This window comes from Manis javanica, chromosome 4, assembly GCF_040802235.1.
Source record: "Manis javanica isolate MJ-LG chromosome 4, MJ_LKY, whole genome shotgun sequence".
Classification (NCBI taxonomy): Eukaryota; Metazoa; Chordata; class Mammalia; order Pholidota; family Manidae; genus Manis; species Manis javanica.
Genome location: NC_133159.1, coordinates 123,561,813 through 123,589,022, shown reverse-complemented (window position 1 = coordinate 123,589,022; position 27,210 = coordinate 123,561,813). Strand labels below are relative to the sequence as shown.

Below are 27,210 nucleotides of genomic sequence, written 5' to 3'. Positions count from 1 at the left end.
TGGGCTCCCTGCTTCTCTGGAGCACCCCACGCACCCCTGTGGTCTGGGCCCTTGGGCTGGAAGCTCCCCCTGCATACTCACATGGCTTGCTTCCCATTTCCTGGCAGGAGTCCTCCAGGGCCAGTCCCACTGACACCCGTCACCCCTATCTTCAAACTTTTTTTTTTCTTAGCACTTATTACTATCTGACACCATTTAATATATTTATCTGTGCATAGGCTGTTGATTGTTCACTGAAGATAAGCTCCATGAAGGCAGGGAATCTGTTCAGTTCACAGAGCACATTGCCTGCCACAGAGATGTGCAATAAGCACTGCCGAGTGAACAAACACACAGGCTTCTGGCCAGAGCTAGTTTCCAGGTTGTCCTGGGGCAGCAAAGGAAAAACTCTTGCTCCTGACTGTTCTTGGACCCACCCCAGACAAGCAAAGCGCTACTTTGTGAGTCAGTGGGTATAGGCAGGAGTGGGTGCAGAATTAAACTGACCATGCCAAGAGCAGCACAAATGAGGCTCCAGGAAAACCTCAGCAAGAGGCAGCAACTGGTCCCTGTAGGAGTGGGAGTGACACTTCCTGGTTGCAGCCAGAATCCTTGATAGGAATGATCAAAACCCAAAAGGGCAGCTGAGCCCGGCATCGAAGCCCTTGCTGAAGCCAGCAGTCCTCCCAACAATCCACAGTCCTGGGCATTACCTTCAACCCCTTTGGGGTCACCCTCCCCTCCACAGGCTTACTGCAAAACCAGCTAACTTCATGACACCTCTGTGCCTAGCGGGCCCCCGAGAAAGGTCCCTGCCAAGCTGCCTGCTCTTATCCTACCTCCGTGGCCTGGTGTTCTTGTGTCTAAACACCCCATGCTTCTGGTTTGGAACTTCAGCTTTTATTCAGCATTCCTCTAAATATGAATGCCATTTAGGAAAGCAGATGTGAACAGTTTAAGGCAAGATGACCACACAGTTCCAGGCATGGGCAGTGTGAGTGTGGGGCGGAGGTGCAGGGCACGGGGGAGACTGCCAATAGGTGAACCTGAAGGCGGGCTGACGTGGGACGGTGATGGCAGGAGGGCAGAAAGCACTCAGAACCAAAGCCTCTTGTTAGCACCACCTGGCAAGCCAGCCCCAAATCGCCACCCCCACCGGGACCAAAAGTAATGGCAGCCACAAGCTGTTTACCCAGCTTCACTTAACCTTCACATAGACCTGTAATGACAGAACTGTTAGTATTTCCTAGGTTACAGGTAAGAAAAGAAAAGATGCTTTGAGAGGTGACCTTGGTCAGTATTCACACCAGCAACAGTGGGCTGGTGAGAGTACAGGACACACATCTACCAGCCCTGAGGATTACAGATTACGTGGTCCCCAGCTCCACCTCACCTCTCAGAGAATGAATTTCTCCAACAACATACCTGAAATGGTGACAGCATTCAATGTGAGGGGGGAAGTAGGGGCAGGGGGTTAGGGGACAACTGGTGTGCCCCCAAAACTGTTTTTTCCCTCTGCCTAACTTTGGCAAGGGAGAATATGGGCTATGTCCAATGTTTATCAAATGTAACAGTCAAATAAAAACTGAGTCCTCTGTGCTAGTCATGGCAGTAACACTTTTAACTTAGTATTCACAACTTGAGCCTGGAAACACAGGCTGACTGGATCGTGACTACTCTGGGAAGACACCCACCCCACACTGAAGAGTAGCTGCCTGTGAGGAGGTGGGGGAGCAGTGTGCAAAAGCAACTCAAACTTCATCTGTCGAGTCTAATTTTCAAAGGAATAGTTGGTCCTGAACAGCACGGGGTTTAGGTGCACTGATCCCCAACACGGCTTAAACTCTTTTGACCCCCCCCAAAACTTAACTGCTCATAGCCTACTGTTGACTGGAGGTCTTAACATAAACAGTTGACTAACACATATTCTGTATCTTCTAGGCATTGTATACCGTATTCTTACAATAAAGTAAACTAAAGGATGTTTTTTCAAATTGTTGCAAATCTTTAAAAAACCCTTCAAATACATTTATTGAAAAAAATCTACATACAAGTGGTCCCACACAGTTCAAACTCACGCTGTTCAAGGGTCAACTGTGATTTGCGAATTTCAGGTACAGTAAGATTTAAAAATGCTGAAGATTCAAAGGCAACGCATCCAAATATTGTTTCTGGTGTTTGAACAATGGAGATTTTAAAGTTACTTCCCTTTAACTTTTCTGTATATTCCAAATATTCTCTATTGAGGTTAATTATGGAAGATGAATAAACTTCAAAGTACATTTGAAAGTGTATAGAAAATAATTACCCTCTAAGCTCTCAAGGTATTAAGGAATGCATGGCAAAACGTTATTAACTATATTTCACGAATTGAAGTAACCACCCATATCATTACAGAGCCATGTAACTCACAAGTACAAACAAAAAGTATAGGCTAAATGGATGAAAACTGCTTGCATGGGTGCCTGTTCTTTTAAAGGTAGCTCATACAGACACAAAATTTAAATTATGCTATATGAAAAAGAAGTTACTTGAGGGATCGTGGGTGATTTAACATTTTTAATCTTTTAAACTTGTATTTTAAAACAGTAAAAGATATTTTAAAATACCTTAAACAGATGCACTTGCAATTTCAAATCTCTCTGCTGGGTTCACAAAGCCTCCCAGCTCAGAGGGGTGGTCTACTGGTACAGTGAAATTTCAGCTCTTAAACCTAAGGTATCAGCTGCCTCCTGGACAGCCGGATGCATTAAGTACTTCCGTGCCTATGCACTGACAGGATTCTCAAACTATTCCAACAAACAAGCGGTGTTTCTAAAAATATTAATTCTATTGAAGAGTCTAGTGAAAGCAGTTACCCACCCAGGGAAAAAAATCTACAAGTGATACTTTGCTGAAAGGCAGCTAATTTCCATTTCCCAAGATTCCTAATTCAAAGGTTGTGAGTTAGCTCACAGCACCGCCATTCTGGTTAGATTCACATGGTCACCTCATGTGCCACACAGCAAGGACTTGACTAGAAACTGGGACCCAAGTTCTAATCTAGGTTCAGAAGTAAAAGCAACATCTCTCTGGGATTGTCCCCTCTTGAGGAAAAACAGACTAGAGTGTCATCTGAGGCTCCTCCCCTTGTTTCTAACATCCAAAGCCTTTAAACTTGACACTGGAATGAAGAGCAAATAGGTTTCTTCAAAAGCTGCTGTTCCCTTTGTGGCTCATTACACAAGCTCTAACCTGCAACAGCTGAGAATGAAGGGTAAATTTCATCTAGAGCAAGTGTGCTGCAAATGATCCACACAAATATTTTGTGGCTTAAAACAAACCATCTTTTTGAATGTCTGGCATTTTAGATACTTTTTTGTTACATGAGACCAGTCTTTCAGTGAGCTCCCTTCCTTCTTGACAAGGTTCCTATGAAAGTCATTCCACACCAAGTACTTGTGAGTGGAAATCTATATAAACTAAACTTTCTTGTTTATTAAGGCACCTACCCTCAGAAAGGAGAGGTTATTTACACCAGTTCGCTAGGGCCGCTGGACAGTACCACAGACCAGGAGGCCTGAACAACAGACACTCAGTTCCTTAGAGTCCTGGAGGCCGGCAGTTTGAGATCAAGGTGTCAGCAGTTGGTTTCTCCTAGAGCTCTCTCTGCACTTCCTCTCATGGTCTTCACATGTGCCTGTCGAACCTCCTCTTTCATAAGCACACCAGTTATACTGGATTAGGGCCCATCCTAAAGGCCTCATTTTAACCTAATTACCATTTTAAAGACCCTATCTCCAACACAGTTACATTTTGAGGTACTGCAGGGTTAGGACTTCAATATATGAATTTTGGGAAATACAATTCAGACCATAATTGCCATAGAGTTTATGGCTTTTCTTTTCACATACTTTGGTGTAAATATTTATAGGATGTTTAATGTTAAGAATTGAGAATCGAGAATTGAAACAGTCCACCCCAGACTCAGGGAACCTGAGTTGTAGCAAGTGCCCAGCTACATACCCACTTGACGCAACAGGTCTCTGCTCTGAGCTGTATGCTGCTGTCTGTGCACCCTCCTTCAGCCACAAGAAAGGTTATGCTTGTCCAAGTCGCAAAACTGAAGACACTTTTATTCCACACACAGTGCAATCCAATATAGCCAGAAAAACAATCATGATCAACATCCTCTTACATCCATTTGGTATGTTGCTGCAAACCTGGCACATCATTTAGATAAAAATCACATGAACGGTCCCTAGAAAAACTGATCTAATGGTCTCCCCAAATGACAAATTTCCTTATCATCAGTAACACCAGCACCTGCAGACAGGGGAACACAAGCCAGCCCGACTGTGGCCTTCACTCACGTGGAGACTACATGTATGCTTTCAAGTGTAAAGGTTAACTATGGAAGTCAGAGAGCCTGACTTGGCATCAGCCACCTGAAGCTTGAAGACAAAAGCAAGGGCACTATGGAAATTACAGTCCCACAAGCGGCATGACAAGGCCCAAGACACGGGAGAAGCAGTGATGCTGATCAGAGGGCCCCATTCACGTAGAGAAGCGGCCTGGCCGTGCCTGTCCCGGCTGGTCCTGCCCTGAGATCCATTCCTCTGGCTTCACATTATCTTGGTCCTCTGGTCTCAAGGCGGCTGTTTGGTTAGAATCTTTACAGTTTCAAGAATGCACCTTGGCTGAACCCAAGGATAACAAGCCCTATCATATACCGGCTCCTATGGGAGACAAAACTTCTTTCCTCTTTAGCCAGGCTGCCTTGACTAGCTCTTTTTCCTGTGTTCCCTCATGTGCGCAGCAATTGAACCAGCTATTTCTGCATTCTTCTTGTTCTGGCCAAAGTAATCTAGAAACTGACCATCTGGTCCAATTAAGTACATTATTATTGTATGATCCACCTGCAGAGAAAAAGAGGGGGGATGGGGAAGAAACAATAGAAAGATTACCAAAATAAACTGCTTATTTTACTAACTAAATGCTGCAGGATAAGGGAACTTCACATTAATGCTTCACTAACTTTTGCAATATCTATCACTTATGGAATGGGTCTCAGCCTATTATAATAAATTCACAGTGACAAGTTATCTAAAATCTTGTGTGTTTCAGAAATTTGCATTTACTATTGCTCTGAAATGCCAAGTAGGATTTGGAATTCCTTTGGTTCAATCCTTAACATACTCATCTACACAATCTCTAAGAATCTCCTTCTAAGAAATGGCTGCTACCAGCCTTCATGACACAGTCAGTGCGTGTAGAATAGCAGTGCTAGCAGGGAAACAGCTTACATCGATGAGCAAAGTATCTCATCGGACTCCTTAGCCATATTATAAAGAGATGTCTCATGGAATTAAGCGTTGGTGAGAAATCAAGTTCTTTAGCATTCTTGGGTGTATTCCTTTATGTTTAGGAAGAACTGGTTATCATTCACAACTGCCTAAATTCTGCTTACAATGTTTTATGAGAAGAATCTAGAAAACTGATCACTAGTTTAAGTATATAATTTATAAATGTTAATACTATATTTAGCCCTGATACTAGTGACTCAAATGGAAATATGAAAACAAGTGTTTCCATCCCCTAGGAAATTTTTATATACCACACTGAACGATCCTATCTGAAGCAAATCACTCGGAAAGTCTTCAGGAGCCATAAACGCTACACCTCCAAGGAGTCATCCTAAATTCATTATCTATTTTCTTGGTAAGGTTCTTAAAATGTTCTTAGCTCTAACTTATGTTTAGATTAGTCATTTATTTTTTTAGTTCTATGCTTCCACAAAATCCAATTTTAAATGAGCAGAAGACTTGGCACTTAAGAGTCCTTGGAATTTACTGCAGGCTTGATTGCTATTTGGCAAGACAAAAAGGCAGGCAGGAATATGATCACACATAACTGGAGACAACCCCAAATATACCCAAACACACATTATATGTCTGTGAGGTTATAGTTTTTTTATATACACATTCAGAAAAAGACAGCAAGTGCAAAGAGCCACCTGCTTACTCATATAAAGAAAGAATGTACACCAAGAGAGCTGAAAACAGCTGGTGATTTCATGGGTCCTGGAAAAGTTCACCTCTGCAGTAGGCTGCGGATCTACGTTTCTCCACAGGCTTTGTCAAGTCGGCATTAGGTCTCCAGCTCACTCTTCAAGCCTTACTCTGTAGCCTACACCTCTCTTTCTTCCAATTTTTCCTTTTTCCTATTTTTTTCTAGTCTCTCTCTCCCCCTTAAGAAACTGAATTTCAGTGTGTTGCACTTATGAGTGTTTTAAATATAAATTACTTTCTAATACATAGTAAAAATAATGTTCTAGCTTATCAGTTATATTTGTCAGTGGTCACATCTCCACGTTCATTTGGATTGTGGGCTCAGCAAATCGCTATGTGTTTCTAATACAGACACTTTAAAGTTTTAGTAGTTCCTAGTACAGAAAAAGGAAACTAGCATTTACTGACAAGCTCTTTCACATGGCATCTTAACCCAGGTGACAGGTATCATGCTTGTCTACAAACTAAAAAACAGGCCTGAGAGGCTAAGTTACATAATTAGTAAGTGCCAGACTTAGATCTGTCCAATTTCAAGTCCATCATCCTTTCCCGTCCCCATGCTGCCACTCTCTCTGCTGGAATTTGACTAGAGAGCGGCAACTTGGGTTTTCCAATGTGAAAGTTTTATACACACACACACACACATTTTTTTGGGTTTTGAAAAGGTGATATATGCATGTAAAAGTCAATAAAGCAATATAGAGTAAGCTTATGCAATGAGTCTTCTGCTCCTTGTAGACTCCCAGAGCCCCTCAATACCCCTCCTCAGAGAACTACTGCCTCCAGTTCCTTCCGTATACTTCCAGAGAAATTCTTTGCATTTATTAGTGTATATGTAATCCATCTATTTCTTTTATCACCTGTTCCCTTTTATACAGAAATAGCCACATACAATACTTCCTTTCCCATTGAACAATATATTAGGAATTGTTCTACATCAGTACACATACAACTTTTAAAAAATTATTGCTTGGTTTTTAGTCTTCTCTTTATGAACAATGTTGTGGGGTATGTCTATAGGATAAAGTCCAAAAAGGAGAATCTCTAGCCTAAAAAGTATCCCATTTTAAATGTTGACAGACACTGACTGCCCTCTGGAGAGGATGTGTCAGTTAAATTCCTATCCCCATTGCACTAAAGTGCCTGTTGGGCCAAATCCACTCCAACAGTATATTTTCTCTTTTCCCGAATTATATTTTGACAATGTATTTCAAACTTTTGACCTTTGCTGATCTAACAGGTGAAAAATGGCATCACATTATACAATTCACATTTCTTTTATTATGAGTGAAACTGAACATTTTTTCTTAGGTTTGAAAGCCACTTGTATATTTGCATTCTTTTTCAGAAGTGTTTTCTAATTAATGCTTACATAATAATGTAATATCATACATATAATGCAGTGAGGTACACAATAATTTACATATACTAACAGTCTGACTATTCTACCAGCATTCAAAAGCCAGCTTACCTTTTGTTGCTATTCTATGAGACTGAGAAAACCTCGTTCCACTACATTCCAACCTTTAATGCACTCCCTCACCCCTTATAGGTCCTTACATTTTAAGAGTTTCCCATACTAGCTTGTGGATGAAAACCTGGAACCTCAAGGGACAAAACCCATACTAATGAAAGACACCAGAAGCTGGAGAGTGTCTCCCCCTACTGGCTGATTTAGCAACTGTATAGCAATGAACACTTGATTCTTACCCAGAGGTCAAATTCTTATGGCCGATTAGCTTTTCTCAAAATGGGGTCTAGGATATATTCCAGAGGATGGAGAAGTCTCCATAAGACTTACATATTTGCATTTTAACTTTTAACGTTAAAACAATCAATGTTCATATTTTGAATTATCTGCATGACTATCTTATAACTGATACAAATCTCAGAGCCCAATCCTATGTTTATGCTTTGATCTCACTGGCACCTAGCTTTTCACTTCTGATTAGGCAGACAACATGAATATGAGACATCTTGCTGAGTCAAGACAAATATAATCTATTTCTCTAATTCAAACTATTAAAAAAAAGAAAGAAAGAAAGAAAGAAAAAAAGAAAGGCAAAGGGCAGTTCATAGTATAGTTGGTTATCTGACAGCCATCTGACCTAAGCTCTGGTGAGCAGTGCTTTGGTTTCAGCAAAATACCTCATTACGTTAACTGAGTGTTTTGTTGTTCAAAGGTTATTTAAAATTTACTTTAGTGTTACAAGTTACCAGAACAAGACTAAGGAGTGTTATTTAGCTTACATTTGTAAACATTTAAACAAGTCAATAAAATTAATTTAATCCTGGGAATCAGACTGATTAGCTCACCTGCTCTATCATCACATTTTAAACCAACCAATCAACATAACTCTCTTCTACGAGAAGAGTAAGTTCGTTTGGGAAGTTCTTTTTCCGTGACTTCTTCTCTTGGTCATTGCTCCCCTCTGCTCTATTCATCCTTCTCAAGCTGCTGGTACAACAAGAGGAACACTGTAGGGTCCCTCTACTTTCCTTAAACTTAGGGCACAAGGAAAAAAGTGCTCAATTTTTCTCCCATAAATCCAAATTTTCCTACAATGAGGCACCAGACGGAGGTAAGATTACTGGGTGAGCATAAGGCAAAGGGGCCAGAAAACTGTTTTTAATTTAGGCCACAGACTATAGGGGCACACAGTATGCTCCAGGTTCCAAGGTGAGGGGGGCATCACGGTAGGCTGTAGAGACAAGGGAAGCATCTCAGTGAGATGTCCCCTCTGCATGACGCTCTCAGGAACTCTGACTATGGGGTAGCTGGTGGGACCAAAGATAAAGGGTCCTGACCTCTCTATAAAACCAGCTCTGTAGCTGGAAAGGCCCTTATGATTAATCACTTTGCCCAACCAATACTATAGAGAAACAAGAGCATGACAACGGAGAAAAAAAACCTGAAATATAATACTAAGAAACAATGTCAACTCTTAATGTGAAAGGAAAAAACTGTCCACACAGAGAAGAAAACTGGGTGGTTAGGAGTGGTGCTTATGCTCCTTGTTGGTGCTTTACTGTGCAACTACTGATAAGAAAAGAACAAAGTAACCTGGGCATTAGCCTGGGACTCTGGGGCGTGTAGATGAATGTGAAGACAGCCCTTTAATGGAAGAGCTACAGAAATACACCTAACGGAATTTCTGTTCTTCACCATCAGAAAACACATATTAAACATATAATTGTGCAAAACATACAGTTCATGTAAAAACAAATCTTCTAGAAAGTCCACCTTCTTATAGCTTTTCATCTTTTCTCTCGCTTTACAGAAATCTTAACACAAAGATGCAGCACCCCATGGCCTAACACTGCTTCTCAAAAGGAGCATATTTCTTACACTTCTTCACTAGGGACAGAAAGACCAATACATTGCTATTAAAATAAGCTTTGCCCTCAAATTATGGCTTCTCTTTCCAAAATGGTATCAATATTATATTCTATTAAATCTAAGCTACCACTCATTTTACACTGCCCAATTTTAAGTGTGACTAGAAAAAGTTAATTATGAGATCAGTGAATATACTTTAAACCAGCATCCTTAAAAGCATTACACTTTTGCTAACCTTTTAAACACATCCAATTCCTGAGGAAATGGTGATGTCAAATTTTCTTTCACTTCTGAAGCCAGACATCATTTAAAGCTGTATGCATATCTGAAACCTGGGAACCGGCCTGTGGGCTGAAACCTAAGCATTTACTTACTATGTAGTCCTCATCTTCATCCTTGGGGCCAGGGCTGTAATATACTCTGTATGATCTGGCCACTTGATCAATCTCCTCTTTTGTGCCAGTCAAGCCAACCAGTTTGGGAGAAAATTCTAAATAAAAAAGAGAAAGGCAGTGAAAAATAAGAAGCAAGCAAAACCACCATCCCTACTAAAAAAAACCAGTATTTACTACAAAAGCAACGCTATTGCCACTTTCTTCCCATGTGTCCCTAAACATTTCCTCATGTTTCAAAGGAAAAAAAAATTGACACAGAACAGATTTAAATTCTTTGTAATGTTTAAGTCACATTTACAAAGACAGCCATGTTCTGGGCATATCTTAACAAATTTAAAAGAAGAGAAATCACACAAAGGGTACTCTCAGACAACAATGGAATTAAATCAGAAATAATTAACAGGAAGATATCTGGAAATCCCCAAATATGTGGAGATTAAACTTCACTATAAGACATGGGTCAAAGAAGAAATCTCAAAAGAAACAAAGCATTTGGAACTAGACAAAAATGAAAAGACAACTTATCAAAACCTGTGGGATATGAGAAAAGCAGTGCTTGAGGGAAACTTGTGGACTGTTACAAAAGCAGATCTGTGATCAGTAGCCTGTGTTTCCACCACAGGAAACTAGGAAAAGAGCAAATTAAATCTAAATTGAGCAGAAGAAAAGAATTCAGCAGATACCAATGAAACTGACAACCGGAAATAGAGAAAAATCAATGAGACTAAGTTTTTAAATACTTAAAGATATAATTCTGAGATATGCTGAAGTTTAAAGGTAACAGCACTAGCTTTTTACTTTATCAAAGGAAAACCATTTGTTTCACAATTAGTTCACAACAGGGAAAAATATCTGCACCTCATTTTCTATCCAGTAATCTCACAGTACGTTTGCTGTGAACTTTTTGTAATTTACATATGTGAGCGGGACGAAGTCACTTAAAACACATGGATTCGCCTGCCTACTGAGATGATGATAGTCTAACATTTAACAAGAGCAGCACCTCCTTCAAAGGCAGAGGAAGCCCACTTTTATTCCTTGGATTCATTCATTCAAAGGTGAAAAACTGTTCAGATACTGAAAAAGCAAAATGGCTTGTCTTTCTTTTCCTCTCCAACTGAAGGGAAAAGTAAATGAAACCTGAATTAGTTGTATATCCAAACATTTTTAAAAAACTGTTGAAAATGTAATAATTTTCCAAAACCCAACTTACATATTTTTAAGTCCCTCCTCCCAAGTGCAACAAGCAATAATTACATATAAATCACTATTCGTATGTGCTATTAAGGAATATTATTGTAAGATTTTGTAGTTTCGATTAGGTACCAAAACCCAGATGTCTACTCATTTGGGGATGTTTAAGATTTGGTTAATATGTGGTAAAAAATAACTGCCAACATAACACACATTTATATTGGAGGTCGTTTTCAGCTGAAGAAATTCGAATCCAGAGAAATTATGCAACTTGTCCAAGCTCATAAAAACCTATGTATCCACCCTTCATGCTATCATAAACAGCCTTTTAAAGTGCCTTCTAATAGGTTTTACACTGCATGTTTAGATGTTTAAATTCAATGTCTTCCCTGAAATTTGTAAATGTGTGTCATGTTTTGAATTTGTAAAATGTGCTATAAGTTCAAAATGTATTTACACTTAGAATTTGTTCACCATGTACGAACTTGTTCGTTATGCTTCAGAAGATTGGAGACTGACGAGAATTAGGCTTGAGATGGATTAATGACTGTGCATTGAGCATTGACTCCCCTATACAGAATTTTTTTGTTGTTAACAACCATTTGATCAATAAATGAGAGATGCCCTCTCAAAAAAAATATATAAATAAAATAAAATAAAAGGAATAGAAAAATGACCCCCCACAAAAAATGTATTTACACTTAATAATTCATCTTTAATCTCCTAATGTATACACTCTGACCGCACGTCTGTCCTATTTTACAAAGGAAAATGAGGTACAGAACTGTAATTAGAAGCAATGAGTCCTTACTCTCAATTCAAGTCTATACTAACTTTGTGACTATATGAAGACCAAGTTCAACCTTTCCTGTAAACAAAATAAAAAGCCTGCACCAGGAACTGAAAAACTTGTTTCTGATTTTTTATTTATTTGGCCATAGTCACAACTCTGAGGCTCATCTTCTTATTCACAGTAAAACTGGTGAAAATATCACTTATCTTCCCTATTTCACAAAGCACTGTGAAGGCAAATGAGTTGATCTTCAAACACTTAAGAGCTAAACAGATAAAAAGTATCATTAATAAAACACACCTTTCACATAATTTGCAATGGCTTCTTTTGTGTCCCTCTCTGGGTCAATAGTGATGAAAAGTGGAGTTAAATTTGGCAGAGTTGGAATACTATCTGAAAGAAAGTTATCATTAGTCAGCGTTCCCACTCTAAGGGAAAAGACAAAGAGAAGTAAGCAGCAATTACAGTAGCATAGTAAGTGCTACAGCAAGGTGTTCACAAAACAAAGAGGCAGCTAACATCTGAGTGGAGAGGATAAGGAAGGGGAGGAGACTGCTTCCAGGAGGAGCAGATCTATGTATTACCTGTGGTGGAATCAGATGAACATCCTTCCAAATACCTGCACCAGTGTATACACACTGTCACTGGATCGCATCATGTGGATCACTGGTCTCTAGACCCAATCCAGTATTTACAGTCCCCCCAACCCTGCCCCCACTATATCTCAGGGGCCACTTAAACAAATAATAAGGAATGAATATCCTGGAACAATTCATTTGAAGGACATACCCTGCTCTCTCACTGGTACTAATAAATGCCACTGACTGCACATTATAGACCATGCCACAGATTTTCTATTCTGACCATCAGTCACCAGGGAAAGGCAGAGGCAGTGGCAGTGATGGAAGGCTACAATACAGGAAGGACACAAAGCAGAATTAAGGAGGCCTGATACTGTTAAGCAATCAACATGTTAACTATCAAAACAGGCTTCCTCTGGTGGAGATAAGGTCAGAGGACAAAGCAACAAACAAGCCTGATGCTGAGACTTGATGTTCTCACAGACCAAGTAGTTACAACACCCTACTTAACAGTAATACAAGAATGTGAAAGGTGTAGTAACATTAAGGATATTAAGTAAACATATAGTTTTTATAGTTAGTGATGGTTTTCTTACCTATTTCATCCACGACTTGAATCATTTTTTCTAGTTCTTCTGGACAGATATCAGGGCAATGAGTGAAACCAAAATAAATCAAGACCCACTGACCCAGGTAGTCTTTGTCAGTTTTGGGCTCTCCAATATGAGTTGTAAGGGAAAATGGGCCACCCAATAAAGGCTTTCCGATGCTTCGCTGTCGTTCCTTCTCCAGTTCTTAAAGAGATACAAACACACATGTTGAAAAAAAAAAGTCAGTCTAAACACAGGTACTCAAATGTTTGTTACACAGTCAGTAGGATACTAATGACTGGGGGGCACAAAATGTGGAAGAAACAGTCTGTTTTCTAGCTTAAATTTTTTTAAAGGAAAACATACAACAAAATCAAACTTAATACTATGGAATGTACTACAAACTGTAAGAAAAAAAGTGGTAAAAACATTTCTTCTTCCTGAACAATTCAGCCCTAAACTATTTGGAGTGGCCATGATAGGGGTGGGGAGGGACTACAGCTACTCAGAGTAGAATGTCTGAGCCCAAGTGGCAAGAAGCAGGCAGCCTGGGACTGGAAATCTTAGCCCAAGTGGGCTGAGGAGGCATCCGAATGGGGAGGCGACAATGGTGATGGGAACTTCGTTACATGGAGGAATTAATTAAATAAAAAAATATATTTAAGGTAAGAGTTATAAATGGAAAAGGAGGAAGAAAGATGGAAAAAGAAAACTAGAATGAACCTTGTAGTATTGGAAAGATACTGGAGATGTCAGTGTGAATTTGTCTACTGAGAGGGCCCTTGAACAGATGTGCCCCAGAGCAATGAGCTGCTATCCTGACTTCTAAATATCCTCCTCTGTTGAAAGGAAACAGGGCTTTCTGGACAAAGGGCTGATATCAGGGCTGTGGCAGAGAAAGTACAAGGTAAGCCCAGAACATCTTGGTATGCAGAATTAAGGACAAACTCAAAGAACATTGAAGACACATCAAAAAGAAACAGAAGACTGCTTGAAGGGGCTGCCATGGACCAATCTGGGACAACTTGAGCATTAAAATAAAGTGAGTAACAGATTACAATTCACTGAATATACAGGAAATCACAAGTTTACACTGATGTAAATAAATGAATTGAGAGTTTGATGGAAAACATTTACATATAAAAATATACATCACAAAGTACACACTAATTATATTTTCAGTAGAGAAGCTTCATAGACACCACCCTAATCAAACTATCAGCCTGAATGTTATCAATAATGGGACAAACTGAGGTCATGTGGCATTTTACTAGATGCAATGAGATCACAGTATCACTTTTGAGATATTCCTGCCAAAAGCATGTGACCTGAATCCAATCAGGAGGAAACATCAGACAAACCCAAACTAAGGGAGATTTTACAAAATACATAGCCTGTAATCTTCAATGATGTCTAGGTTATTAAAGTTGCATAAAGACTGACAAATTGTTACAAATTGAAGGAAACTAAAGAGACAACTAGGTATGACGTGTATTTCTGACCTGGAATTTTTACTATAATGGACATCAAGTTCCAAAACTTGAAGGAGGTCTGAAGATTGAACAGTGGTAACAAACACATCAATATTAACTTTCTGGTTTTGATGGTTTGTATTATGGTTATGTTGGAGAATGTCTTTGTAGGAAATACACAAAATATTTGGAGATGATGAAGCATCAACTCAGCAAATACTCTCAAATGATTATTTTTTAACATGGATAAATTTTTTTTCATATTGAGGTACATACATACAGTAAAAAGCACAAATCTTAGGATACAGCTTGATGAATTTTGGAATTTGTACACATTCATGTAACCATTACCCAGATCAAGATTAGGAATATTTTTAGTATCATTTCATAACAAATTTTTTATAAAACAGGTATTACTGCAGGTGAAATTCCAAACTCAAGTCAAAAGAATCTTGCATATCCTAGAATTGTCTCTATCATTACTTTACAACTTTTTGGTTGTTTGTCAAACTAGAGGAATCTAACTGCTTAATAGACTATGAAAACTCTATCAACAAAGCACTGCTTGTTATACAAAATACATCTATATATTAATATGGTTTGTATATTGCTAAGGCTCTAAAGACTATGAATTCTCACTCTCAGATTTAAACATTATCCTTTGTGTGAGGACATCAAAAGAGACTAAAGAATCAAAACAGATTTAGGTGATACTTTTCAAAGATTTACTGGAAACAAATCTTAAGAATCCTGGAATATTCATTAAAATACAATGTTCTTCTAAACAATTTCTAAACACTTCAAGCGCTAACCTAGAGCAGTTTCTGGCATTCCCAGCCAGGTTCTTCCTATCTCTCTCCACCATGGTCAGCCTCTGGCCTTTCCCTCTGTGATACTCAGTGGTCTGCAGTAAGATTTGGGCTTCCCTCTGGTCGGGTCTGGCAGAACCTCATCTAGTGAAATCCTTAACTTCTGTGTGTGTTTCCCTGCATGTGCACCTCAATAGCTGGACTGCATCTTAGTCATGTTTGTGCCCTCTGGAATTCATACTACCCACATTCAAATCTGTCCACAGTCTTTTCATATTAAGGTGCTGATATCCTGGACTAGATCCTGGAGCAGATAAAACACAATGGAAAAACAAGTAAAGTGTAAATAACGCCTGCAGCTTATTGAATAATAGTATTGCACTAATTTACATTTCTTAGTTTTGATAAAATGAGCCATGACTGAACAAGAAAGCTAGGTGAAAAAAAGTTACGTAAATGGGAACTCTGTCATCTTTGTAACTCTGTAAGTCTAAAACTATTTCAAGACAAAAAGCTTAAAATCAACAACAAAAGAGATGTTAGTCCTTAGCCAGTGAGGATTATATTCAGAGCTGACCAGGTATCTACTTACTTTCTGTCTTTTCTTTCTTGAAGTACTTCATTCCACCCAATAAAGCTCCTCCAATAGCAAAAGTAATCGCTAAAGACTTCCAGGAAACAGGCTACTGGGGCAGTGATTTCAAAAACAAAAACATTAGCAAGAAGCAATCATTTTAACCATGTGGCAGAAATTACAGAAATTCTGACTCCTCAATCATGGTACACTTAAGGTTGAGAACTCTAAGAAAACCTGAAACCTATTTTAATTTTTTTAGCGTCAGAGTTAACTAAAATCCAAGTCTAAGAATCCGATCGCGTGTGGAAGGTCTCGTTTCTCAAGTTCTCTCTTTAGGGCTTGGACTAGCAAACCGAGGGAGACGCGGGATGAGATACTGGGACCTAGGTAAGCTGGCCGAGGTGAGGGCAGTTTCAGGCCAGGCCGAGTGGTTTTGGAAGTTGTGACCAAGTGGGCGGGAAGGCCGCAGGGGTTGTCTGACAGCCGCGATGAGCCTAAAAAGGGCTCCAGGGGCGCACTCACCCCGGGCTGCGAGGGGCACGTGGGGTCTCGGCGGCCCTTCGGCTCGGGCCCCGACGACCCCGGGGGCGGCGGCGGCGCTGAACTGAGGGGCCGGCTTCCCAGGCAGCTGCCAGCGAGCCCCAGCGCCCGCCACGTCTCCTCTCGCCGCGCGCAGAGCTGCCTCAGCAGGATTCCCGCGGTCCCCTCTGCCGGGACCCGAACCCTTAGTCGGCCAGGCAAGAGATACCAGAGTTGGCCGCCGCGAAGCCGCGTGACCCTGCCCGGTCCTACCAACAGGCCCGCCATCGGCTAAGGATACCACGCCTTCTCCGATCCATCTTTCACTTCCGGAGCTATTTCCGCTTCCTCCGGAAGGCAGAGGGAGTCGCTCTTTCCGCTCCGCTCGGTGGTGCTGAGATCGGCCGGCGGTTGTCTGGGAGCCCTTCGCGGAAAAGCCGGCTCGCAGTAGGTGGTTCCTCTGGGCTGGAGGCGGGTCTCGCCCGGGCGGGGCGGGCGCTGCGCGGTCCCGGCGGGCTGGGGTGGGCGGCAGGCCCAGAGGCAGCAGGCCCTGGAGGAAGAAACGGCCTCGGGGTGCCGGCCGCGCGGCCGTGCCTGGGCCCGTGGTCGTGAACGCTGGGGCGCCCCGCAGCGCTGTGGGGTTCGGGCCTCGGCGACCGCCGCCGGCTCTTCGCCCCGCCCAGCTCTCCCAGCCTCGGAAAACGGAGAACAGCGCTCCGAGGCCGGCGGGACCCGACAGCCCCTAGTTCCCACCCTTGCCTCCCTTCACCTGCCCAGTCTGGAAGCTGGTCAAGTGGAACCGCAAGATTGTTGACCCCTTTGCATCCCTCTCATAGAAGCGGACCCACTGCACTTGATCTTTAAAACTTTGGAAGTTTTAAAATTGCTGATAAGTTTAAAATTGCTGTGAGCGGTTTAGGGTGTTAAGCGCGAGTCAAGAAAGTGAAGTTCCCCGGCGCTTCAGTTACTCCCACGTTGTAAATGTAGCCTAATTATAAGTAACAGCACTGAACAAAGTATATAGTACGTCATATTCCATCCCTTAGGGCCCCACTTACTTAAAATCCTCTCGGTGACTCCCCAGCCCCCTTCAATTTTAAAGTTTGAGTTTCCCATCTGGGACTGCTTATCTCCTTTGGATACAGCCCCGTATCAATGAGGCCGAGAGCATTTGTAGGTTTATTTTTCATTCCCTGTGGAAGTTTAACGCACCTTCTGTCAACCTTTGTTTTTGTCTCAGTGTCTCCAGTCTTAACCCGTCTTATGTGGTAGACAGAAAAAGGCAAAAATCGCCTTCTGAATCTCTTAACTTCATGCGTGATCATCTTCAGTAGGCTTCCACTAAGCAGAAGCAACTCGTGCCTCAATGATTGTGAGACTGGAGCACGGTATGTTCTGGGAGCTGGCGTAACTAGCCAGGTGTGCCCCTCTCTAAAGCAGTACAGTTGTAGTCTAGTGTTAAAATGTTTCTTGACTCCAAAGTTGAATTGGAATTTTCTGTTCAAAGTAGATATTGCACTTTTAATTGTTTTTAATCAAACTGATTTTTCTGCCTTGAAGTTGGCTGTGGGTTAGGATTTTTTTTTACTCATTTCTGTGTATTGTTTGCCCAGGGGGACGTTTTTTCTTTAAATTGACAAAGACGCAAAAATATTTTGCTTATTTAGGCAATGAACATATAAAATTACTGTTCATTTTTTAAATTATTCAGCTGGAGGTTTACTGATCAAAGATACATAAATTAAAATTCAGTGTTTTTTTCAGCTGGTCTGTTCCATTTTATTTGCCAAACTGATTCTTTTAATATCTATTTGTTTACCAAAGCATTTTTAATGCTCCCCTTTTTTCCCCTTATCACTCCCTTCCCACCCATCCTCCCTAGTCCCTTTCCCTTTGGTAACTGTTAGTCCATTCTTGGGTTCTGTGAGTCTGCTGCTGTTTTGTTCTTCAGTTTTTTAGTTTGTTTTTATACTCTACAGATGAGTGAAATCATTTGATACTTGTCTTTTTCCACCTGGCTTATTTCACTCCAAAGCATTTTTATATAACTTCTTTATATTAAGTTTATAACATTAAATAAAATATTAGCTTCTAAAACAGTTCCTGACTCAAAGTAGGTGTTTCATAACTATACATAGATGAATTTCTAATCCCTCTGAGCCTGATTTCATGGACCCATTAAACTTTCATGTTAAAAGATATATAAAACACTAGTGAAAACCTATCACTTTTACTACTACTATTAAGCCACCAAGATTACCAATTGGTTTTTTTTCTTTCAGATTTAGATAGTTTTCTTGAAAGACATAGGACATAGATAGTATCATTTTTATATTTGTTCTGTCAGTAGTGACAAGGCTGATCAAATTTGTGCTTGACATAACTTAGACTGTTTGACTAGGACAGCTAGGCCCTAACTGTGCCCTTCTAGGCTCTGTTATTACAAGTTTGCTCCATCTCAGGTCCAGACTTCTGCCCCATGTGCCTAGCCACAAACATTTCCTGCCTCATCTCTTCTGTTACTGCAATATTTAGGACAGTTAAATTTCAGGACTGCTCCTCCTCCCTCTCCACTTTCCAAAGCCACCTATCCCAAGGGCTCTGCATAGAAAAACTGCTCACCCACTCCTTCCCTAGGACACTTCTGGCTTAGGCCTTGAGCATCTTTCTTTTGAAGTAGATCCCCTTAACAAAGTCTCTTCTGACTTGTGCACCCACCCCCTTTTCTCCCTTTGACAATAGTGTAGGTTTGTCTTCACAAGTTCACCATAGGTGCTTGAGAGCTTTCTACAGGGAACTTGAGTCTTCTGCTAGTCTTATTATCACAGAGATTTTACTAGTATCATTTTGTATCAAGTATTCAGCAAATAAGCATCCCTGGGTATTTTCTCCTGTTCCTAAAAATCATGCTTGAAGTGGTTTTCACAAAATGCTGTTTATCCTGCACTGTGATTTTCTATAGGAATTTTTGGAGAAAATCTTGTAGTAGAGTTTTCTGCTTTATTCTGTTCTATAAAAAGTTGCATAGTTTCAGTCATCTTAAGGTTCACTAGGCCAGTATATCTTCAGATAGATATTTAAACATAATTGTCTTACATACATGTAGTGCTTTATGATTTACAGAGTGGATCACTGTGCGTTATAACTCAGTTGGATCTCACAATGACCCATGAGGGTTATTTTGCCATAGAAAAAACTGGGACTACAATTCTAGATCTTCAGTTTCAAAGCTTGGCAGTTCATCACAGTACCTGTTAACTAAAACTTAGATAAGTTAGCATATAGTAAATGGTACAGGCAAAACATTTGAGTGAAGTTCACTTAAAACTTATTTTTCTCCTTTTTTTTTAAAAGCAAAGTATTTCCTTTGGTCTTCTAATTCACAAACTTCATTTTCTCTAAACTTTAGAATGCATTCTTTTTATTTATTTTATTTTTATTTTGGTATCATTAATTTATAATTACATAAGGAACATTATGTTTACTAGATTCCCCCCTTCACCAAGCCCCCCGCTACATACTACCCCATTAGTCACTGTCATCAGCGTAGTGAGATGATGTAAAATCACTACTTGTCTTCTCTGTGTTGCACAGCCCTCCCCATGCAACCCGCCCACATTATACATGCTAATCGTAAGGCTCCCTTTCTTCTCCCCCACCCTTCTTCCTCCCTTCCCACCCATCCTCTTCAGTACCTTTCCCTTTGGGTTCTGTGAGTCTGCTGCTGTTTTGTTCCTTCAGTTTTTTTCTTTGTTCTTATACTCCGCAGATAAGTGAAATCATTTGATACTTGTCTTTTTCTGCCTGGCTTATTTCACTGAGCATAATACCCTCTAGCTCCATCCATGCTGTTGCAAATGGTAGGATTTGTTTTCTTCTTATGGCTGAATAATATTCCATTGTGTATATGTACCACATCTTCTTTATCCATTCATCTACTGATGGACACTTAGGTTGCTTCCATTTCTTGGCTATTGTAAATAGTGCTGCCATAAACATAGGGTGCATCTGTCTTTTTCAAATTGGGCTGCTGCATTCTTAGGGTAAATTCCTAGAAGTGGTATTCCTGGGTCAAATGGTATTTCTATTTTGAGCTTTTTGAGGAACCTCCATACTGCTTTCCACAATGGTTGAACTAATTTACATTCCCACCAGCAGTGTAGGAGGGTTCCCCTTTCTCTACAACCTCACCAACATTTTTGTTGTTTGTCTTTTGGATGGTGGCCATCCTTACTGGTGTGGTATCTGGTGATATCTCATTGTGGTTTTAATTTGCATTTCTCTGATGACTAGCGATGTGGAGCATCTACATGTGTCTGTTGGCCATCTGAATTTCTTTGGGGAAATGTCTGTTCAGCTCCTCTGCCCATTTTTTAATTGGATTGTTCACTTTTTGTTGAGGTGTGTGAACTCTCTATATTTTGGATGTCAACCCTTTATCAGATCTGTCATTTATGAATATATTCTCCCATACTGTAGGATGCCTTTTTGTTCTATTGATGGTGTCCTTTTCTATACAGAAGCTTTTCAGCTTGATATAGTCCCACTTGTTTATTTTTGCTTTTGTTTCCCTTGCCCTAGAATGCGTTCTTAAAACTATACTATATATATATTTAAAAACATGCATAAAAGTAGAGTAAACCTCCTGTACCCATTACTAGCTTCCATAGTTATGCTCCACTCACCCACTTTTGTGTCTGTATTTGGTGGAGATGGGGAGGTATTTTGAAAAAGGTTCATGGCATTGGAATGCCTTTTAATTCTAAGTTGCTCCACTGAAGGGGTCTTTGATTTTTTGAGCTCTGAAGGTGTCTTTGACTTTTTTAGCTCTTGTTTATCAAGACCAATTTTTCTGAGTTCACTGACATCTCCCTGGACCATAAAAGACTTTGAACTGGTTAGGAGAGTCAGTTCCCTGTCCAGTTGGCTCTTTGCCCCACTGTGCTCACTTCTGATCCTAGTTGTCTTTCCTTGAATGTGGCCTTGCCCCTCCTGTCTTGCCTCTCATCTTTCCCTTAACAGATCACAGTATGAATTTTCATTTGTTTATCAAAGTAATCTAATAAATTTGAATATTCCCTATTCCTAATGTTAATTGATTATTGATTATTGTTTTTAATTTATTTTGAAAAGCTTATATGTAGTAAACATTATAGATCTCTTTTCTGCCTCAGAACACACTGCTATTTTGAAATGTGTGGCCTTTGCTGCTCCTCTCCCTACTGCTTAACTTTCTTTAAAGAGTTGACAAATCTCACTGTACCCCTAAACTGACCTGTGTTCCAGTGGAAGGTGTATCTGACAGCACTTTTGGTATCATCTGACCGATCTTAAAAGCCAATTCAATTTGGCTTTACTCAAAGTGACAGTTTATTGACTGATAAAACTAAATGACCAAGAGTAGTTTTAGCAGGGACAGGAGGATCCAGGTATTCAACTGTTTCTAGGACTTGACTTCTTTCCATCACTGAGATTTGCTTCCTTACAGTTTGGGTTTCTTCTAACTTAACTTCTCCCCAGCAACCCCAGCCTCAATTACCAGCCGAGCAGAACTAGTTCTAGTAGTGTTCTAGTAGTTCCAGCCAAAGTCCAAGAACTGATGCTTACTGACTCAGCATGAGTTAAATGCTGAACTCTAACTTACCAGAAGGATATTGTACTTTCATAGTCCAGGCCTGGGTCATGTGTCTGTCCTTTCTCTCGCCTGGGGTAGAGGTCACATGACATGAAATGAGATGAAGATTTGGGTAGATGCCTAAGGAGACATTGGGGTCCTGTTGCCAGAAGAACGGGAAATGAATACTGGTCAGCTAAAGTAATAGCTATCTGTGGAGAAGATCAAATTAACCGGGACTAAATGCCCTCTAGGAGATAACCCTAAGGGCTCTGAGTTTAAAGATTAAAAACAAACAAGCTCATTGGCAGGGGATGAAAGCATTCTAAGAAACAGGCTTCTCTTAAGCTTTGGTAATAATTAATGTTCCAGTGATACACTTGATAAATTATCTTCTGGTTTGATTCTCCTATTAGTCTGTGCTTGGAATCACAAATATTTGAAACCTAGTAAGACTAGAGATTTTCAGTTGACTTAGGTGAGTTTTGTATTTAATGTAATTGTACTGGTTCTTCATCTTTCAAAACAGATGACCTCATCCGTGCCACTGCTTATAAATATTAACTGACTTTGATACCTAGTGAGGTTTTCAGATGGGACTGCAGGAAAAAATGAGCAAACAGAAAACAGTATATAAGAACACCACACCATTTTTCAAGATTTCCATCTTTTTTTCTAGTGATCTTTAATCAGTTTTTGGGCTAATTATACCTAGCCAGATGAAGGAAGAAAGGAAAGCAGCGGCAGCTCATATGTGGGTGTAAAGATAGAAAGTGTATCATAGTGACAACAGCTTTACAATGAAAAGAGGCCCCTAAGTCTCAAATGAGTCAAATTGAACTCTGGCCCTTCTTGCCATTTGTGGAGTCATCATGCCCACCTCTGCCAGGGGGTGACAGTTAGGATTTCACTATCTGTGGATGATTAAAAAGGACTCAGAAGGTATCTAGGACTTCTGGAGACCAGAAGTCTGAAAGTAATTTTAGAAATTCCAGATGAATTTTCAGAACAACTAGGCTTTAATAAACTTAGACACCACAGCACAGTTTATCACTGTAGCGTTTATAACAAGCATAGTTGGTAATTTAGGATCTTGGCTTTTGATTTTTATTTTAATCCTTAATGTTCTTGACTCTTAAGAGATTATGATTATGAATTTAGGTTGTAAACCATCTAATAAAATTATAGGTTTTCAAGTCTAAATCCCAAATGTTGGCTCCTGAGGCAGGATGGAGATTATGTGTAAAAAGAAAAGATTACGTCTTTTCTGTGTTGGTTGTGGGGACAGGGCAATTAATACTCGGGTTTAAAAAACCGGTTAAAATTAGACTCTAACCAGGAACCAGGAACCACTACTCACTGATATGAAAATAGTCACATCAGTGTCATCATTAGTTTTTGTGTCAGATTTTGTTGTTTAAAAAACTTTGTTCCTTTGTTAAATACGTTTCCTCTCATATCTTAATTGCCTCTTCCTGTATTCTAGATACAAAACACGAGAAACTTAGTTCAGGTGACCCACCCACCAACAAACAGAAAAGATCCAGCCTGACGCCAAAGAACTTATGGCGGGAATCTAATGTATAAAGTACGGTTAGTAAGTGTAATACACAGTTTTCTTTAAAAAAAAATGCTTAAGTTTTGATAGAATATTTGGTGTTTGTGGGAGAAGGTACCTCTGTGTGTGTATATAAAACTAGTGTATATTTCTTTAAAAGTACAAATTATACTGGAATTGGATTTGACTTTACTAGAATTAGAATGGCTGTTCATTTATAGGATAATACCTTCTTAAAAACTGTTACTTTTCTGAAGACTAGAGGTTATTATGTATTTTATAGATGAGAAAACTGGTGTTTTGAAGACTTGGTAATTTGGACCTAAGACCCTCAGAGTCTAAAGCCATGTGCTTTTCTATATGCCAGGCCACCTGGTGGATTATCTATTAAATTTAATACTCATTTTAACATTTTCTTCAGTCCGTTTAGAAAATTAAGACACACAATTTATAACTATAGTTATCTTTTTACTTTGTTTAGAAACCTATTTGGAGGTTATGGATGATAAGCCCAGTCCTGGAACCCTAAGTGAGAGTTCAGAACTTCTCTTCTCCTTTGGAGTCATAGCAGATATTCAATATGCTGACTTAGAAGATGGCTATAATTTCCAAGGCAACAGGCGGAGATACTACAGACATAGTCTTCTTCACTTACAGGGTGCTATTGAGCACTGGAATAAAGAGAGCATCCCACCCTGTTGTGTACTGCAGCTTGGAGATATCATCGATGGGTATAATGCACAGTATAAAACATCAGAAAAGTCACTAGAACTGGTTGTGAACACTTTCCAGATGCTTAAAGTCCCAGTTCATCATACATGGGGCAATCATGAATTCTATAACTTCAGCAGAAACTACTTAACAAACTCTAAGCTGAACACAAAGTTTCTAGAAGACCAGATTGTACATCATCCTGAGACTGTACCTTCAGAGAATTATTATGCTTATCATTTTGTACCATTCCCTAAATTCCGGTTCATTTTATTAGATGCTTATGACTTGAGTGTCTTAGGCATGGATCAGTCTTCTCCAAAATACCAGCAGTGTCTGAAGATACTGAGGGAGCACAATCCAAATATGGAATTGAATAGTCCTCAAGGTGAATTATTCCTTGCTGAGAATCTAATACATTGTGTTTAAATTCTTCAGCTACCTTTTATTCAGCAGGAGGATGAACAATTAAGGTAAAAGTATATTGTCACTGTTGTTCAGGGGCAGGATTCCTCACAAGCCTCATGGTACATGGATTGGTTGCAGTTGTTTCAAGACTCTTTATTTAACAGATATCTGAATGAATGTTCTGGGATGGGCACTTTTCCTACGGTTAGCTATTCAAAGCTTTAAGCAGTCCTAACAATATCAGTGTTTTATGGATGGAGTGGAGAAGTAAGAGAAGTGGGTGGGCAGGACAGATAATAAATGAAACAGAAACAAGATTATTTCCACAGTGATAAATGCTACCAAGAAAATAAAGTATAATATAGAAAAAGATGGGTACTATTTTAGTTTAGGTGGTCAGAGGTAGCCTTTCTGAGGCAAAAAACATTTCTGCTAAAATCTAAATGACAGGAAGGAGTTATCCTTGGAAGAATGGGGTGGAGCAAAGTATTCAAGACAGGAAAATAAATGCAAAGGTGCTAAGCAGAATAAGACTTTGGCAATACTGAAGAATGCAGAAAAGGTCCAGTGAGGTGGGTGCAAGATGATTTTGCAGTGGCTAAGTGGGTAAACTAAGGCATCTATTTTATTTTCGGTGCAATGGGAAGCTAGTGAAATAAGCAGGATTTCAACATTAGGAGTTAGTATGACTTATTTATACATTGCTGTAGACGTTTGTAGTTTTTTTAAGAACTTTAAGTCAGTTGCTGCCACGTATTCCTACAGAAAGGGTAAGTGCCCCCACATTAGCTAAGTTAAAATACCAAAAGGAGGGAAAAAATTACATTTGATGGGTCTAACTTAATGAATTCATTTCAGGACTTTCTGAGCCCCAGTTTGTCCAGTTTAATGGAGGATTCAGCCAAGAACAGCTGAACTGGTTGAATGAAGTTCTTACATTCTCTGACACAAACCAAGAAAAGGTGGTGATTGTCAGTAAGTACTGAAATTATTACTAGCATTGGAGAGAATGGGAAAAGTTAGGTTTTAAAGCATACTAACTATATTGGGATATCATCTTCTATAAAATGAGTGTTTAGTTTAAAATTTTTTACTAAGAAACAATAGAATACTAACATTTAAGATTGAAAAAGAGAATTGTAAAATAACAAAACATCTTGCCATATGTTATAGCCCATGAGTTGGCCTTTTAAGTTTCAAAGTATAATTTCACCAAATGGGCCCAATTTATGTAGTTATATTTAAGTGAGAAATTCAGTCTAGGTCCAAATCTGGTACCAAAATCTGAGGTACAAATCTCAGCCTCGGGGGCCCTTCCTGTCTGCACTGGCCACCGCACAGAGGCCTCTGCTGCCTGCGTGAAAGCAAAGCTGATACACTGGGATGAGCATCGCTCATCTGCCAGTAAGTACTTGTTCTGTAACTACCTCTATCATGTGACTGCAAGGAGGTAAGATTTATGTCACTTTCATTTAGAATCATTCTTTCCACACATACTACCATCAGAAGTTAAAGGGATCTGGAGGTGCTTAGAATATACTCATATGTAGGTATGTGCTTGTGCCCGTGTGCATACTTGGGAAGCCTGAATTTGGATTTGCAGTATAGCTGGTACACTTGGTTAGGGACTGAGGTTAGATCCCTTGTTTTAGAGTGGATACATAACGGATGAGAAGATGGGACTCAGGTTCACAAGGATGGGCTGCCATTCTACATGTATTTGTTTCTGTGAGCTGTGTGACTCTGGGCACATACTGAACCTACAAACTGCAGTTTCTCAGTATTGCATCAGATGAAATTATGAACATGAAAACCTTTGAAAATGACAGGCTATTCTGATAGTTGATAATATAAAATATACTTCTGTAAATGTAGTATCTACTTATTAATCTTTTAGTGACACAGTAAAAACATGCAGATAGAGTAGGAGTGTTTCTGCTACCACTGGAATGTCAAATGTTATTTAAGGCTTGGGAAATAGAAGGAGCCCTTGGGTTATTGGCACAATGTGACACTACTTGGCTTTATAGTAAGTTGTCTCAGAAACTTGGGCACTTCTTGACTTGTCTCTGCTTTTTACTTTTCCACTGTCAGGCTATGCATGTTAAAGAACACTGGAGCTAAAAGAGACATAGAATGGCATTTATTCAAAACTCTTGAAGATAAGGAAAGCGAAAGAGATTAAACTGCATAGCTGAAATCATATAGCTACAGAAAGAACTGAGAGTAGAGTCCATGTTTTTTTTTTCTTTTGGTATCATTAATCTACAGTTACATGAAGAACATTATGTTTACTAGGTTTCCTCTTCACCAAGTCCCCCCAACATACCCCTTCACAGTCATTGTCCATCTGTGTAGTAAGATGCTGTAAAATCACTACTTGTCTTCTCTGTGTTGCACAGCCCTCCCTGTACCCCCCACGCAGTATACATGCTAATTGTAATGCCCTCTTTCTTTTTCCCCACCCTTATCCCTCCTTTCCCTCCCATCCTCCCCAGTCCCTTTTCCTTTGGTAACTATTAGTCCATTCTTGAGTTCTGTGATTCTGCTGCTGTTTTGTTCCTTCAGTTTTCCTTTGTTCTTATTAGAGTCCATGTTTTATATCCTCGTCTCCTTTCCC

At 39.8% G+C, this 27,210-nt stretch overlaps 2 protein-coding genes across 11 annotated transcripts in view; one reads left to right on the top strand and one right to left on the bottom strand.

Annotated features, from left to right (window-relative positions):
• Positions 1–4,064: 4,064 nt before the first annotated feature.
• On the bottom strand, positions 4,065–16,645 carry SCO1 (synthesis of cytochrome C oxidase 1). Its single transcript, XM_037026748.2, has 6 exons — positions 16,303–16,645; positions 15,796–15,886; positions 12,929–13,126; positions 12,052–12,144; positions 9,744–9,859; positions 4,065–4,877 (listed from the first exon to the last, which is right to left on the bottom strand). Exons 1-6 carry the CDS (start codon positions 16,585–16,587, stop codon positions 4,743–4,745), a joined length of 918 nt encoding a protein of 305 aa, XP_036882643.2. The 5' UTR covers positions 16,588–16,645; the 3' UTR covers positions 4,065–4,742.
• ADPRM (ADP-ribose/CDP-alcohol diphosphatase, manganese dependent) overlaps positions 16,609–27,210 on the top strand; it is a 31,904-nt gene continuing 21,302 nt past the window's right edge. Inside the window, exons 1-5 of one of the 10 annotated variants that reach the window (XM_073234779.1) lie at positions 16,638–16,746; positions 17,540–17,687; positions 23,400–23,506; positions 23,953–24,570; positions 25,449–25,565. In XM_073234779.1, coding sequence (XP_073090880.1) covers positions 23,970–24,570; positions 25,449–25,565 — 718 coding nt within the window. In that variant the 5' untranslated portion in view covers positions 16,638–16,746; positions 17,540–17,687; positions 23,400–23,506; positions 23,953–23,969. The other 9 variants (XM_037026744.2, XM_037026741.2, XM_037026740.2 and 6 more) reach the window with 9 other exon arrangements.